We start from the raw sequence: 16,378 nt of genomic DNA, 5'->3' as shown, positions 1-16,378 counted from the left end.
TTTTCAGTATATTTGAAGCCAATAAATACAACCTAGTATACCTCAGATGCAGTGAATTGATAAGACGAAATAGTGTCCTGATTTACATTTTAGTGTGATGACTCACAAAAAAATATCAACTTTTGGGGGCGCCTGGGTGGCTCAGTCAGTTAAGCGTCCGACTTTGGCTCAGGTCATGATCTCACGGTCTGTGAGTTCGAGCCCCGCTTCGGGCTCTGTGCTGACAGCTAGGAACCTGGAGCCTGCTTCAGATTCTGTGTCTCCCTCTCTCTCTGACCCTCCCCCGTTCATGCTCTGTCTCTTTCTGTCTCAAAAATAAATAAACGGTAAAAAAAAAAAAAAATTTTTTTAAATCAACTTTTATAGCTGCCCAACAAACTTCAAATAGAATGGCCCATGACACTAATCATAACTCACTAGATAGCCTGAGGGAAAGACCTCTTAGAATTAAGATGTTACAAAAAAAAAAGCAGGTCATCTGGGGTGCCTGGGTGGATCAGTAGGTTATATGACCAACTTAGGCTCAGGTCATGATCTCACGGGTTCATGAGTTCGAGCCCCACGTTGAGCTCTGTGCTGACAGCTCAGAGCCTGGAGCCTGTTTCAGATTCTGTGTCTCCCTCTCTCTTTGCCTCTCCCCCACTTGCACTCACACGCTCTCTCTCTCTCTCTCAAAAATAAATAAACATTAATTTTTTTAAGCAGGTTACCTACATAAAGGGAAAACTGCCTAGATTGCTGCTCTACTTCCTCTGTGGTAGGACATATACCATTAACATTTTTTTTAATTTACCAAATAATTTGTTTCTGAGCAATTTTTAGTTTAAACATGTATTTAAGAGGGGCACCTGGGTAGCTCAATCAGTTAAGCATCTGACTTAGGCTCAGGTCATGATCTCACGGTTCCTGAGTTAAAGCCCTGCATCAGGCTCTGGGCTGTCAGCACAGAGCCCGCTTCAGATCCTCTGTCCCTCTCTCTCCGCTCCTTCCCTGCGCGCGCTCTCTCTCTCTCTCTCTCTCTCTCTCTCTCTCTCTCTCAAGCAGGGTGCTTGAGTTTGACATTTGTTGTGCAACACTGTGGAACATTTGTGTCATTATTTCGATAAATATTCCCTCTCTCATGTGCACTCTCTCTCTCAAAAATAAATAAACATTAAGAAAAAAACCTTTAAAAGTGTATTTAAGAAGTGGCAGGTTGAGATTTCAAAGGATTTAAGCAAGGAAAATATATCCCTTCACTTTCAGTTTTAATAGAATTCAAACTTGACATACTACCAAACCATAAAATAAATACAGGGAGGTCCAAACATGTTTTGACTTTTCTTATAATGATTACTTTCTCTTTAAAAAAATATTAAATAGTAATTTTTTAATCGGATGTCCCTACTTTGCCGAAACATCATCCTCCCCCACTTATCTTGCCTATTGCTAATCTCACACTGAATTTGACTCTCTATTAATTCTTCCCCATGTTTAATTCTAATATAAAACCACCAAGACATAGATCAGTTAGGTAGAAAAGTAATAAGATATTTGAATACCAATGTTCAAATTAATAAATTTTACTATTAAAACTTAATGCCAATATTACTGACTCTGATTCAAAATTAATATCAGTAGCAACTATAATTCCTACATTTTTTATACTATAATAGTGTCTCCAATTTTTACTTCTTAGTCCTCAATAAGAATACTCATTAACAATATAGTAGAAAGAATAATGCAAATTTTGTACTTACTAGTTGTACTTCTACTGCTTATCTACTATAAGTCAGGTACTGCATTAGAGAATTTATGTATATCTCCCTAATGATTAATATGATATTATTTCTATTACTTTTGCAAAAACTAAGACTCAAAGAGTTTAAGGCAATGTGCATAAAACATCAAACTACACAGCAGAAGAATTAGGATTTTATTCCACATCTGTCTTACCAAGGACTTACTAGTACCCCATGTTGTACAGCCCTGCTGTAGAGATGATGGAAGAGGAAGGTGCTTTCAGCAGGAAGGCTTGTCACTTTTCAAGGACTAACTGCCTCAGGGAGCCACTTTCTCTTAATATCTTTCTGGGGTTGTATCTTCATATTGCATCACCAAGATTCATCCCTGGTTAATCATAATAGATTTGAGAGATCATACCAAACCCTCAAAAGGACAGAGGGAGAAGGTGCTAAAACCAGCTTTACTAGAATACCAAAGACCTGCAACTGTAAGGGCAAATACAAATTAAACACAGGAGGCTCAGTTCTCCTTGTTGAAAATAAAGGAATCAATCCCTTCCCCTTTTCCTAGAACATTTACTTTAGAAAACTTGTAACTTCTTTCTCTCTTTTATACACACACACACACACACACACACACACACACACACACACATTATTAGCCATAAGATTTTATATATATACAAATATATATTTATATTTATCTTAAATATATATTAAAAGGCCAATTAAACCTCTAGTCATCTTTATGACTCAGCAATGCCTTTCCCAAGGATCTGGGAAGTATCTCTTTGAAATGTAATCACCAGGGAAGATAACACCCTATTTCCAAATTTCCATGGGAAAGTAGGAGCCTAACTTAGGTGGGTGGGAGCCTAAAAACCACCTTTCTCATAAAGACCTGGGAAGTGTATTTTTCTATTGAATAAAACCAATTAGCTAACACAGATGGTCACCCCAGTTTCCAAATAAATCTAGGAGGAACTATGTGTGATAAATGGTGCTTTCAAGCCTTCTTACTTGAGGACCAGTTATTATTTATCTTGAGAACATGTATACAATGGGTTGTGCCTTCCTGACTATAAAAAAGGGTGAGATTGCTTTCTGCCTTTGTAATCTCTTAGTGAATTGACTGTGATGTGCATCTCATTCTGATTTAATGCCTATTCATTAATAAAATTATTTTATTTTTCATCTACCTTTATGGAAAGATTTTTGGGGTTGGAAAGAGATTTTATTTTTAATTGTATTTCTTCCTCACAATACTTGCATAAATATAACCTTTTGATAGCTATCTCCATTCTACTTAACCTAGTCAAACCTAAAACAAACAAACAACAGCAACAACAACAACAAAACACTCAAAAATGGACTGGCACATAGTTGGTATAAAATAAATATTAGTTGCCTCTGCATCCAAGTTCATATACAAATAAGTGGCATAATTCAGATTCTATCCAATAGATAAGGGTATGATATGGACACATAACCCAGGTCTGGCTATTCCAACTACTGCCTTCCCAATCGTAGCCTTTTAGATTAGTTCACAGATGAGCATATGGTCCAACTTAATCCAGCCGATACCCCTCCATCTACCCCAATCCCCCACCATGGATTTTACTGAAACTTTGGCAAAAGAAGACCTCTATCTCTTTCAAAAGGAGATCCCTAAGAACCAGGTAAGCCTAGAACAAAGTTTCTTAACTTCAGTAAGACTGATATTTGGAGCAAATAATTCTTTTTTTTTTGGAGGGGAGGGGCTATCTTGCACATTGTTTAGAGGTTAGCACCACTGGCCTCTATCCTCAGATGCCGGTAGCAACATCTCCCCCACCTCCTTAAGTCAAGACAATAAATAATGTCTCTCAACATGGCCAAAAGTCTCTTGGGAAAAGACTCTTGGGTTATCCTTCCAGTTGATAAACATTGGTCTAGAGCCACCTTGGGTCGCCTTTGTCACCATATGGAAAGAAAGTACTTAAGAATAAAAACTAGAGAGGAGAGTAAAGCCAAGAGACAAAAAGGCAGCAAAGGATGTGTCAGACATTAATGACATACTTTAAGACCCTGAATCCAATTATACTTGAAATGAGAACCACCATAGGACTTTTTTAGTAATATGAGATATTTTTTAAAGTATATCTGTGTAAGCTATTTTTAGCCATGTTTCTGACACTTGTACCTGAAATAGTCTTGACTGATTTCATAACTACCATACAACATACATACAAATAAATATGACAAATATTAAGCTGGTAATTAAAGTGTGACAGATGTTATGCAAGAAGGGTAGTGTGGAAGCTCATAGCAGGTGGGCTTCCGGGGTGGGGTGGGGAAGCATCACTGGACAAGTATATCTGAAGTTAAGTAGAAGTAATTCAGATGAGCTGATTTGGGTGGAGGTTGAAGAGAGTGGTACAGTCAGAGAACTAGCCTAAAAGCTTTAAAAGAGAACAAGGCTGAAAAAAGTCCACCTGGGTTTGGTTGGAGAGGACAAAATAGATGAAATATAGAGAGGTGTGCCAGTTAGCTTCTCAACAGAAAACAGATGGCACACTCAAATGATAACTGAATAGGATTTGTTTACAAAGAGAAAAATTAATTACACAAGTCCGGGTGGAGGGTAGAATATTGATTCTCAAATTTCAGCGAACATCAGAATCACCATTAGGGCTTGCTGAAAGAAAGATTGCTGGGCTCCACCCCAGAGTTATAGATCTAGTAGTTCTAGGTTAGGGCCTGAAAATTTGCATTTCTAACAAGTTTGCAAGTGAAATTGATCTGCAGGTGTGTGGAACATATTTCAAGGACCCCCGGTGTTGGGAAGTTTTAAGGGATGGTGCAGGAACCCAAGGGTAATAGCACCTGAGCTGTAACCATCCTGAGATCTGGAGAAACAAACCTATGTAGGGTGTAAATTGGAACTGAGAACAGGAGATAGATTTGTATAGATCAGGCCTCATAATAAGAAACTGGCATTCCTTGTAGGCACACAGCCAGCTCAAGCCAACATCTCAGGGAGCAAGGAGGGAAATAAATATTCTGACCTCACTCTCCTCCTTCCCTTGGATCTCTTACTGGGAGCCCTATTGATTTACTCCATGTAAGACAACCTCCCAATACAGAAAGCATGGTGGAGAAGATCTGAGAGTACATCTGGAGTGTAAAAAGAAGATTTCCATAACAGATAGACAACCAAATGTGGAAGTATTATAAATATATTATATAGTTGGTGCTATATTGTTAGGACAATGGAAACTACTGATAGATTTTATGCACGAGAAAATCATGACCAGATTTCTTCTTCTGAAACAACACCCTAGCTGAATGATATAGATGACAGATAGACAGATAGATAGATAGATGACAGATGATAGATAGATAGATAGATAGATAGATAGATAATGGATATATATACAGATAATGTATTAGAAAGGAAAGATCCTCATATTGGGATATTATTCCAGGTAACAGTGGAGATGGAGATAAGTGAGCAGGTTTCAAAATTATTTAAGGACAGGGGCCCTAGGTGGCTCAGTCAGTTAAGTATCTGACTTTCACTCAGGTCATGACCTCATGGTTTATGAGTTTGAGCCCCATGTCCTTCTCTGTGCTGACAAGGTCAGAGCCTGGAGCCTGCTTCAGATTCTGTGTCTCCCTCTCTCTCTGTCCCTCCCCCATTCACACTCTGTCTCTGTCTCTCTCAAAAATAAATAATCATTAAAAAAATTATTTAAGGACCACACTCAATAAAACATGATGGAGTGAGAAATATCCAAAAATGACTACTAAATTTTGGCTTAGGGAACCTATTGAATCATTGCTCCATGTACTGATATAAGAAATTCTTCAGAAAGAAAAGGTTTAAGAAATATAAACAATAAATTCAGTCTGGAATATTCTATCTTTGAGATGCTTATGAAATATTTAAGCAAAAAATATAACAGAGGTAGGTTGATATATGCATCTAAGGCTCATGCCTAAAGATGCAGAATGGTGAAATTTCAGTTTGAGCATGGTAATCAAGCTATGAGAGAAGATAAGCTTATCCAAAGAAAGCAAGGAGAGCAAGCAGTTTAGGATATTTATCTGATTATCAGGAAGAGTTACTACTTTGTGTTGAAATTAGCATATTCATAAATATGCAAACCAGGGTGAGGTTGTACAAAGAAAAATATATTGACTATAATCATCATTCTAGCTTAATATGACTCATGCTAAATATTAATAACCAAGGCTTGGTTGGCAATATGAAACATGAGGAAGGCACCAAGAAAGTGGATACTAGGACAGAACAGTACTCTACTAAAGGAAAAATAAAAGGTGAAGTGAAAGATATGGCACTAAGAAGAATAAAATGATTCAGTAACTTGAAGCCCTCATCAGTGGTCTCAATCCAATACTACAAATAATTTTCTTGAGAAACAAATATCAACTGATAGAATCCCCCTTACTATTCCTTCATTTTGGGTGCCATCCTCTCTTATGCCATAGATCTAAATCATTATTTCCTAACCTTCATTTTCTACTTTTAATTTATTTGAAAAAAAAAATAGGCTACGTATGCAAAGGTTTGATGCTGGATATACATTTGTATTGGTATGTGCAGGATCCATTCTACTTTCTTCCTGGATAAACACCCTAATTTTCCTTTAAAAATTCACAGTTCCTCAAATCTAAATCTATGTGGTTTTAAAAGGGATTCACCCCACCTCCTAATTTCTTGTGTGAATATATTGCCTCCAAGCTATCCAATGAGAATAGCACTTCTTTCCTTTTTAAAAAAAATATTTTTAAGTTTATTTATTTTTGAGAGAGAGAGAGAGAGAGAGAGAGAGAGAGAGAGAGAGAGACAGCAGGGGAAGGACAGAGAGAGAGGGAGAGAGAGAATCCCAAGCAGGCACCACACTGTCAGCATGGAGCCTCATGTGTGGCTCGAACTCACAAACCATGAGATCATGACCTGTGCCAAAACCAAGAGTCGGATGCATAAACAACTGAGCTACCTAGGCACCCCAAGAATAGCACTTCCTCTGAATGGGATAATTGGTTCAGAATCTAGTTTATGACCTTGGTCTGGCCAATGAAACCAAATTTGGGGTCCCTTGATTAAATTATAGGGTCCAGGTGTTTTACTTCTACCTGGATGGTTGATCTAGAACTGTTTGTAGCAATTGTTCTTGCCATCTGTTGAGAGGCACATGTCTAAGAGTAAAACAAATACAGAGAAACAAAGACTACACTGAGGCAAAATATCAGGGACACTAAATCTTGATATTCTAAATCCAGCCACACTACCTCTGGACTTTACAAAGATGCAAACAAACAAGTTAACATTTTTGCTTAAACCAGCTTGAATTAGATTTCTGATGGTTGCTGCTATAGTAATATAAGTGAACACAAAGTTTAAGGTTTCATATCTGATTCCAAATCATATACATTTTCATCAACTTTAATAGATTTTAGAAAGTAAAATATAAATGGACCATTTATGCAGAATTTTTTAGAAATAACTGATTAAGCCTAGAACCTCAGGACCTTATTGAGTAAATTTCAAATAATTAAAATAATATGTTGAAGATTAAAGAAAAATAAGTTTAATGATAATTGTTTATTTGTTTTGTTATTCTGCTTCTAACCAAACCCTAACATCCCCTGATAGATAGATGATAGATAGATAGATAGATAGATAGATAGATAGATAGGGATAGAGACAGATCTCCCTTATTCCTTTACTCTTGATAATAAACTTTATAATTAATAGCAATGAAATATCTTCAAAATGTTGTGAAAACTGCCTATTTTTGCTACTTCCATTAGTAAGGACTTTAATTTAGGGTACAGTTTTCATGGTTTTTTAAAAGCAAAATATATTTTGTTACTTTGTAGATATTTGGCAATAATTACATGCCTTAATATTATGGAAAATGTCAAAATAAACTTAAATGTTACAAAACACGAAGCCAAATATAATATTATTATTTTTAAAAAATAAGAGTTTATTTCAAAGAGATGAATTAATCGACACTGCCAACTAAGAAATTATGAAATAATGCTTTCTTGACCAAAGAAGGAATGTCTGGCTTTATTCAACTAACTAACTAAATAAATAAAATGTCTATCGCCAAATTAATACACTTAAAATACTTTATTTTACACAGTATCTTTATTCCATTCTTTTTGCATATAGATTTCTCTCATCTCTAAAGATAAGAAGTAACCTATGCTAATCCAGATAATTTTTATCATAAAATTTAGAGTTCGCATCATCATTCCTTCTATTGATTATGAAGTCAGTATTATAAAAGTGAAAAAGAAATAAATTGTTGGGAAACCACATTATAATTTGCAAATTAGGACTAAATATTTCAAGATATTAAATCACTAAATACTAGTGAATTTAAAACAGACGACTCTCTCTAATAGAACCATACATCCCTCTTAGATTGTTTATATTTAAGGGCAAAAATAAGACATACTTTGAAGATAATTATTTAAGGAAATACATACTTGAAATATATTACTGCTCTTTGCCATTATTAACCCTTGACCATCAAAAAACTTTTAAAAAGTAAATATTTTAGCAATCTACAAAAGGTAATGATAAAAATGAGAAAAAAGGCTTACGTGATCAATCAGTTCACGGACCATTCCATTCCACTGTCCATTGGCATCATCTTGGGCTCCATATTTCCCATCCTCCACAAGTCTAATTTCATACGTAAAGCCAAGGATTGTAGATAACTCTCTGAGGAGGTCAATACAATAGCCCTCAAATCGATCATTCCCATAGAGAGGTTTGTCAGACTTCTTAAACAAGACATAGGGTTCTTCCTGGAAACAGTAAACATGAAGGTAGGAAATAATAGTTAATCATGAAACTATAAGAATAAAAGCTTTCCTTAGAAGATAGAATATTTCACTTTAATTTAGAAATACAGACAATTTTATTTTTTTCCTAATTGTAATTCACATAGTTTGAAAACCTAAGAAGGCAGATTACTTTTGGAATATTTGTGCTTCAAAGGAGAATATTTAACTATAATAATTTCATCATTACTATCTAATAAAAATATGTCACATATCCCATATCATATATCTTATGTCATATATAAGGGATAGTATATAATGTGATATATGCCATAAAATATGTAATATGTAAGATATCATTTCACATGATTACAATACCCCAGTTTGAATTATATCATTTAATCAATATCTACTGTTCTATTTCAGTGGGATATATTGATGGAAAAATGAAAAAAAAAATTCACTGCCTAATTGCCTACTATGTGTTAAAAACTGTAGTATGGACTTTTATATATTACCACATTTTGTCCAAACAACCATGAAAATCATAACCACTATATTTATTTATAGAAAAAGAAATAGTAGCTTACTTTGGAATATAGAAAAAGAAACATTTATCAAGTGTTTATACATTCATCTGACAATATTTTATGAAGCGTCTACTATGAGCCAGCCCTCCTCTATATAAAAGAGAAATTTCTGAGTCATAAAGTTCATGATATATATGAGGAAATAAATAATAAATGCCTAAACAAGTAGAACACATAATTTCTGATACTGATAAATGGGATAAAAACATAAAATAGGGGAATAGGATACAGAACAACCTCAAGGTACTTGGCAAGATAAGAGAAAACAAGACAAAATTGAGAAATATGTCTGGAAGTCTTTGATGAGGAGATGAGAGATGAAGTAGAAACTAAAAGATGAAAAAGAATCTAGTCATTTGAAAATCTGACAGAAGAGAACTTCAGGTCAAGGATACAGCAAGTAAAGCCTTAAGGCCAATATGACACTGGAGTGTTCCAGAAAGAGGACTACAGCCATCAGTGTGACAGGAATCACATCCAGTAAGTGAGGGAATTAGTTGAACAAGGTCAGAAATGTAGAAAGAATGAGGAGCCAAATCCTGTAAGTCTCTGAATAACAGGCCCTGTTAAAAATTCACATGTTTAATTAAGTACTAAGACAATCCGTGCATTAGCATACTTTCGTGGGGGCAGGTGGAACATGGTATCTGTATCCAGATATCTGGTATCCAGAGTGCAGTTGGAGGTACTACTTATTTCTATTTGACTATGGGTAAAGCCTCTGGAAGGTGCTGTCAGAAAAAGACACTGCAAAGTAGAAAAACTTAAAAGGCTGCCATGCCAGTCCATCTAGAAAGATGACCACCCTCCTCCCAACCCTGGGAGAACAATACTCATCCCATGAAGGTCATCACACCTAAGGGCATTTTAGATATGATAGCAATGTGTCCTCTTGTCCACACTCATCTCAGAAACAAGACTAATTCCATTTTTCTTCCCATCACTGTTGACCTGGCTTATCCCTGTACTATTTCATACACACTCCAACCTGACCAGTGTGCTGTTCTTCTGACACTCCTACACACTGAACTCTGTGCTAAAGAACTCTTGCTTAGAGATCAGCACATTGTTCCACATTTGTAACTAATTTTTGGAATTCCCTTCAACTTTTTGCTTTATTGGACCCACATCTTGATAACACTGCTTCTCCTTCAGCTCTCTCTCTCCCTCCCTCTCTCTCTCTCTCTCTCTCTCTCTCTCTCTCTCTCTATATATATATATATATATATATACACATATATACACTATATATAATTTTGTATATTTAAATATAAAAGCCATTAAACTTTTAGAAAATAAAAGCATAGGAGAGTGGCGCCTGGGAGGCTCAGTCAGTTAAGCATCCAACTTGGCTCAGGTCATGATCTCACAGTCTATGAGTTTGAGCCCCACATCTGGCTCTGTGCTGACAGCTCGGAGCCTGGAGCCTGGAGCCTGGAGCCTGGAGCCTGCTTCAGATTATGTGTCTCCTTCTCTCTCTGGCCCTTCCCCTCTCGTGCTCTATCTCTCTCAAAAATAAATAAACATTAAAAACAATTATTTTAAAAAGCATAAGAGAAAATCTTTAGACCTGACACAAAATGCACAATCATAGAAGAAAAAACGTGAAAATTGGACTTTATAACAATTACATTTTTTTTTGCTTTGTGAAAGACACCATTAAAATTATAAAGACAAGCTACTGAGCATAAAATACAACATTCATTTATTTATTTATTTTTAATGTAAATCCAAGTTAGTTAACATATAGTGTAATAATGATTTCAGGAATAGATTTTAGTGATTCATCATTTACATATAACACCCAGTGCTCATCCCAACAAGGTCCTCCTTAATGCCCCTTGCCCTTTTAGCCCATTCCCCCACCCAACACCCTGCCAGCAACCCTCAGTTTGTTCTGTGTATTTAAGAGAATCTTAAGGTTTGTCTTCTTCTCTGTTTTTATCTTTTTTTTGCTTCCCTTCCCCTATGTTCATCTGTTTTGTTTCTTAAATTCCACATGAGTGAAATCATATGATATTTATCTTTTTCTGACCTATTTAGCTTAGCATGATATACTCTAGTTCCACCCACGTTGTTGCAAATGGCAAGATTTCATTCTTTTTGATTGCCGAGTGATATTCCATTATATTTATCAGTTGATGGACATTTGGGCTCTATCCATACTTTGGCTATTGTCAACAGTGCTGTTGTAAACATTGGGGTGCATGTGCCAGTTCGAATCAGCACTCCTGTATCTTTGGATAAATGCCTACTAAGTGCAATTGCTGGGCCATTGGGTAGTTCTATTTTTAATTTTTTAAGGAAACTCCAAACTGTTTACCAGAATGGCTGCACCAGTTTGCATTCCCACCAATAGTTCAAAAGGGTTCCTCTTTCTTCTCATCCTCGCCAACATCTATTGTTGCCTGAGAGTTGTTCATTTTAGCCATTCTGACAGGTGTGAGGTGGTATCTCATTGTGGCTTTGATTTGTATTTTCCCGACAATGAGTGATGTTGAGCATTTTTTCATGTGTCTGTTAGTCATCTGGATATCTTCTTTCTAGAAATGTCTTTTCATATCTTTTGCCCATTTCTTCAATATCCAGTGCTCTGGCTTTTGGCCATTCTAATAGGTATGTATTGGTTTTTCACTGCTGCTTTAATTCAAAATTCCCTAAGGACATATGATATTGAACATCTTTTCATATACTTCAATGGAGTTTTATTAGAACTATTTTAATATGTAAACTATTTTACTAGTTAGGGTATTTTAATTACTAGTAGAACTATTGTATTAGGACCATTTTACTAGCTTATTTTATTAATTGTCATTTTTCAGAGAGGTCATATAGCTAAGAGATAAAAGCTAAGAAGGGACTCAGCTAAGAACTCAGGTTTTCTAAATTCCAAAATACATACTTTCCCCATTATTTTATGTTGCTTTCTACACCATAAGAGCATTTGTAGAAAATCTACATGTGCTGGAGTTTGAAATGGAATTAGATCAAACACATAGGAAACAGAAATTAATTTGTAACTAAAATCAAAGCTAGATATTTAGGCTTACCATGAGGTAAAGGACAGTAAGGATCCTAATTTTTAGTACTATGTGATCACATATAAAATTGATTCTCCAGGGGCACAGAGAATACTACAAATGTGACAAATAGAGTCTTCTTCCACCCCTGTGACTATTATACCCACTTTTCCTCTCTACTCTTCTTTTTTTAATTTTTTTTGTTTATTCATTTTTGAAAGACAGAGAGAGACAGAGCACAAGCAGGAGTGGGGCAGAAAAGAGGGGGTGGGACACAGAATCCGAAGCAGGCTCCAGGCTCTGAGCTGTCAGCACAGAGCCCAATGCAGGGCTCAAACTCATGAACCATGAGATCATGACCTGAGCTGAAGTTGGACGCTCAACCGACTGAGTTACCCAGGTGCCCCTCCTCTCTACTCTTAGTGGCATGCTAGTCTTCTAAGTTAGATAAAACGTTTCCATGGATGACAATTTAAACGCCCCTTTTACCTTGGAATGAATATATAATATAATATAATATAATATAATATAATATAATATAATATAATATAATGTATATATATTATATTATACATACACACATACACATATATACACATTTATCTTCTGAACTAGAGTTAAGCAACTTATATGGCATGATAATTACTTAAATTTGCATCAAAAAGACCAAACATCATCGGGTACATAGCAGAAAACAAGTAAAATGACTTCCATACTGAACAGAATGTAAATGGATTGCTCTGGTCAACTGTCAAAACCAAAGGAACTTGAACTTGAAAGAAAAAATTATAAGACAGGGAAATTCTCCTATGAGTTTCAGGTATGGTGGTAACAAATCCTCAGTTTCCTAACCCATGGGCATGAGGTTAGAGATTTGACAAGAACATACCATATTTCTCTGCAGAAGATGGGACAGCCTGAGAATTTGGGACTGGTAGAATGGGAATCAAAAGAAGCATGTGGGTACAATACATTAATTCTATTGAATTAATATTTTGATTTCATTCAGTTTTTGATTTATAAATAAATGTTTTTTTTTTAATTTAAAACTCAAAATATTGATGATTTGTTAAGATCCATACACTAAATAATAGAACTATCTAATATTTTCCAGCACCTATACTTTGTACCAGACACTGTTCTGGGTGCTACCCTTGGATAAACTTATTTATTTCTCATTATAACCATAAGTCCATAATATTATTATTTCTATTTTACAAATGAAGAAACTGACGGCAAGAGTGCTTTTGCCAAGATCAATAGCCAGCATACAAACTAGAGAGTCAGATTATTGGAATATTTGCCTCCACAGTATACTTTCTATATTAAATGACTTCTAATGATAATTTCCAAACTCAATTTGAATGCATAATTTGCACATAGCTCATTAGATAACTTAATATATATTGTATGACTTTATTATTTTTTCAATCACTGAGATTAGCCGCTAGGTTAATGTAATGCATGCAAAATGGTAATACATTTACTAATTGAACAATGCAATGAAAACAACATTGCAGAAAAGTAGTAGATATAGCCCTTTTCGCTCCCTGAGCAGCACCATGGCGGTAGGCAAGAACAAGCTCCTTACGAATGGCGGCAAAAAGGGAGCCAAGAAGAAAGTGGTTGATCCATTTTCAACGTTTATTTATTTATTTTTTTGGGGGACAGAGAGAGACAGAGCATGAACGGGGGAGGGGCAGAGAGAGAGGGAGACACAGAATCGGAAACAGGCTCCAGGCTCTGAGCCATCAGCCCAGAGCCTGACGCGGGGCTCGAACTCACGGACCGCGAGATCGTGACCTGGCTGAAGTCGGTTGCTTAACCGACTGTGCCACCCAGGCGCCCCCCAAAGAAAGATTGGTATGATGTAAAAGCACCAGCAATGTCTAATATAAGAAATACTGGAAAACACTAGTCACGAGAACTCAAGGAACCAAAATCGCATCTGATGGCCTTAAGGGTCGTGTGTTTGAAGTAAGCCTTGCTGATCTGCAGAATAATGAAATTGCATTTAGGAAATTCAAGCTAATTACTGAAGATGTTCAGGGCAAAAACTGCCTAATTTCCATGGCATGGATCTTACCCAGGACAAAATGTGCTCCATGGTCAAAAAATGGCAGACCATGATTGAAGCTCACGTTGATGTCAAGACTACCGGTGGCTATTTGCTTCCTCTCTTTTGTGTCAGTTTTACTAAAAAACGCAACAATCAGATTCGGAAGACCTCTTATGCTCAGCACCAACAGATCCACCAAATTCAGAAAGAGATGATGAAAATCATGACCCAAGAGGTGCAGACAAATGACTTGAAAGAAGTTGTCAGTAAATTGATTCCAGACAGCATCGGAAAAGACATAGAGAAGGCTTGTCAGTCTATTTATCTAATGATGTCTAATGATGTCTTCATTAGAAAAGTAAAAATGCTGAAGAAGCCCAAGTTTGAATTGAGACAGCTCATGGGGCTTCATGGTGAAGGTCGTAGTTCTGGAAAGCTACTGGGGATGAGACCGGTGCTAAAGTTGAACGAGCTGATGGATATGAGCCACCAGTCCAAGAATCTTTTACAATTCAGACATTTAATGGTGACAAATAAAAAATCTTATTTGTGAAAAAAAAAGTAGTAAATATGTAATCCAAAAAATTCATTCATCACAAATGACCTCCTTTCCAAGTAAGAACACATTTTTTAATTATTTTTTTAAGTTTCTTTATTTTTGTTGAGAGAAAGAGAGTGCAGCTGGGGCAGAGAGAGGGAGAGAAGGAAAAAGAATCCCAAGCAGACTCCGCACTGTCAGCACACAGTCTGATGGAGGGCTCCAGCTCATGAACGGTAAGATCATTACCTGAGCTGAAACCAAGAGTCGGACGCTTCCGTGACTGAGCCACCCAGGGGCCCCAGAAAGAATACATTTTTAACATAAAAGTTCTTCAAGAATTTGTGAAAATAGCAATTTTAAGCCTAACAGATTAAGGTAGTAATATGCGTGTCTAAAAACTGCATTTGCATTATTAAGGCATCATTGTCTCTATTTAAAATCTTTGTTCCAAAATATTTATGGTATGTCTTTCACACAAACTCACTTGCACATTAGAAAAAAATTAAGTTAGTGCTTAATGAAATATATTTGAGGCACATGATGGATATATGTGCACAAAATACAAAAGCAAAGCAAAAAATTTTAAAGATTGTTATGCTACTTAATTCTCATTAATTCAGCTTTTCCTAGTAACTATCCTACCTATTAACTTGATTTCCACCACCTATAAGCTAATAAGAAAACTTCTGTCAGGGCGAATAAATTTGTTGATCCCTGTGAGATTAAAGTCTATTTAGATATATATTTTAAACAGGTTTTCATATCACTAGAAAAAAATGTGGTCTGAGTGCATCTTTTTAATATTTATGGGTCTCCACAATGTCAAATATCATTCTTCCTATATTTAATTCTGATAAGTAAGACACCATTTTCCAGTTGTGATTCCTATCTCCAGCTACATTGTGTCACAAGATAGTTTACATCCAGTTATGACTCTCCTTTAGACTCTCTTTCTCTGTTTCATACAGCACAAGGATAAATAATAACCTCATGTAGGAAAAGAAAAATGGTACCAGAAGCAATTACTGTACCACATACTGAGTTCAATGAATAATATGATAAAACTCTCCTGGGCAACTTTACTGATTTCTCATATAGTCTTAAATCTCCACATCAGCATTTGCTAGAGGTAAAAGCACTTCATTTCACTGGCATCTGTAATAAAGATTTGTCAGCATTTCCACTATCAAACCCAGTTTTAAGGAACCCAATAACTCATGTATTTTTATCTGCATTAGACTGGGAGTTGGCAAAGAATATAACCAAAATGAAGTTCTAAAAAAAGTAAAATATGTTTTGAGGTTGAGGGGACCAAAATGTTTTATTTAAATATAATAAAACTTTAAAATTCTTAAGTTATAACTCACATATCCTTCAGACCTTATCTAGACCTAAATTATTTTTTCATATGCTAACCCCTGAACTATCATTGCCATACTCGTGATATTCAAAAGATAGGTACATAAAAATGCTATTTAATTTTATAGATGTATAAACTATCCCTTGCCATTTCAATGATAAGGCTAAACTAATTTATTTATTTATTCAAATACACATTGACTATCGTGTACCATTTTAGGCATCAGATATACAACAGTGAAAAACAAAACAATACAGAAAAGTTTCTGCCCTTC

General features: G+C 35.7%; 1 protein-coding gene and 1 pseudogene across 1 annotated transcript in view; one reads left to right on the top strand and one right to left on the bottom strand.

The window, feature by feature from the left end:
- GRIK2 (glutamate ionotropic receptor kainate type subunit 2) overlaps positions 1 to 16,378 on the bottom strand; it is a 655,189-nt gene that overhangs the window by 205,055 nt on the left and 433,756 nt on the right. Inside the window, exon 10 of the mRNA XM_030316033.1 lies at positions 8,352 to 8,558. Within this exon, the coding sequence (XP_030171893.1) occupies positions 8,352 to 8,558 (207 nt within the window). The remainder of the gene's footprint in view (positions 1 to 8,351; positions 8,559 to 16,378) is intronic.
- LOC115514226 lies at positions 13,695 to 14,755 on the top strand (annotated as a pseudogene).

This window comes from Lynx canadensis, chromosome B2 (assembly GCF_007474595.2).
Source record: "Lynx canadensis isolate LIC74 chromosome B2, mLynCan4.pri.v2, whole genome shotgun sequence".
In the NCBI taxonomy this organism is placed as follows: domain Eukaryota; kingdom Metazoa; phylum Chordata; class Mammalia; order Carnivora; family Felidae; genus Lynx; species Lynx canadensis.
Note: the sequence above shows the minus strand (reverse complement) of the source record. Positions and strands in the feature narration are given on the sequence as shown.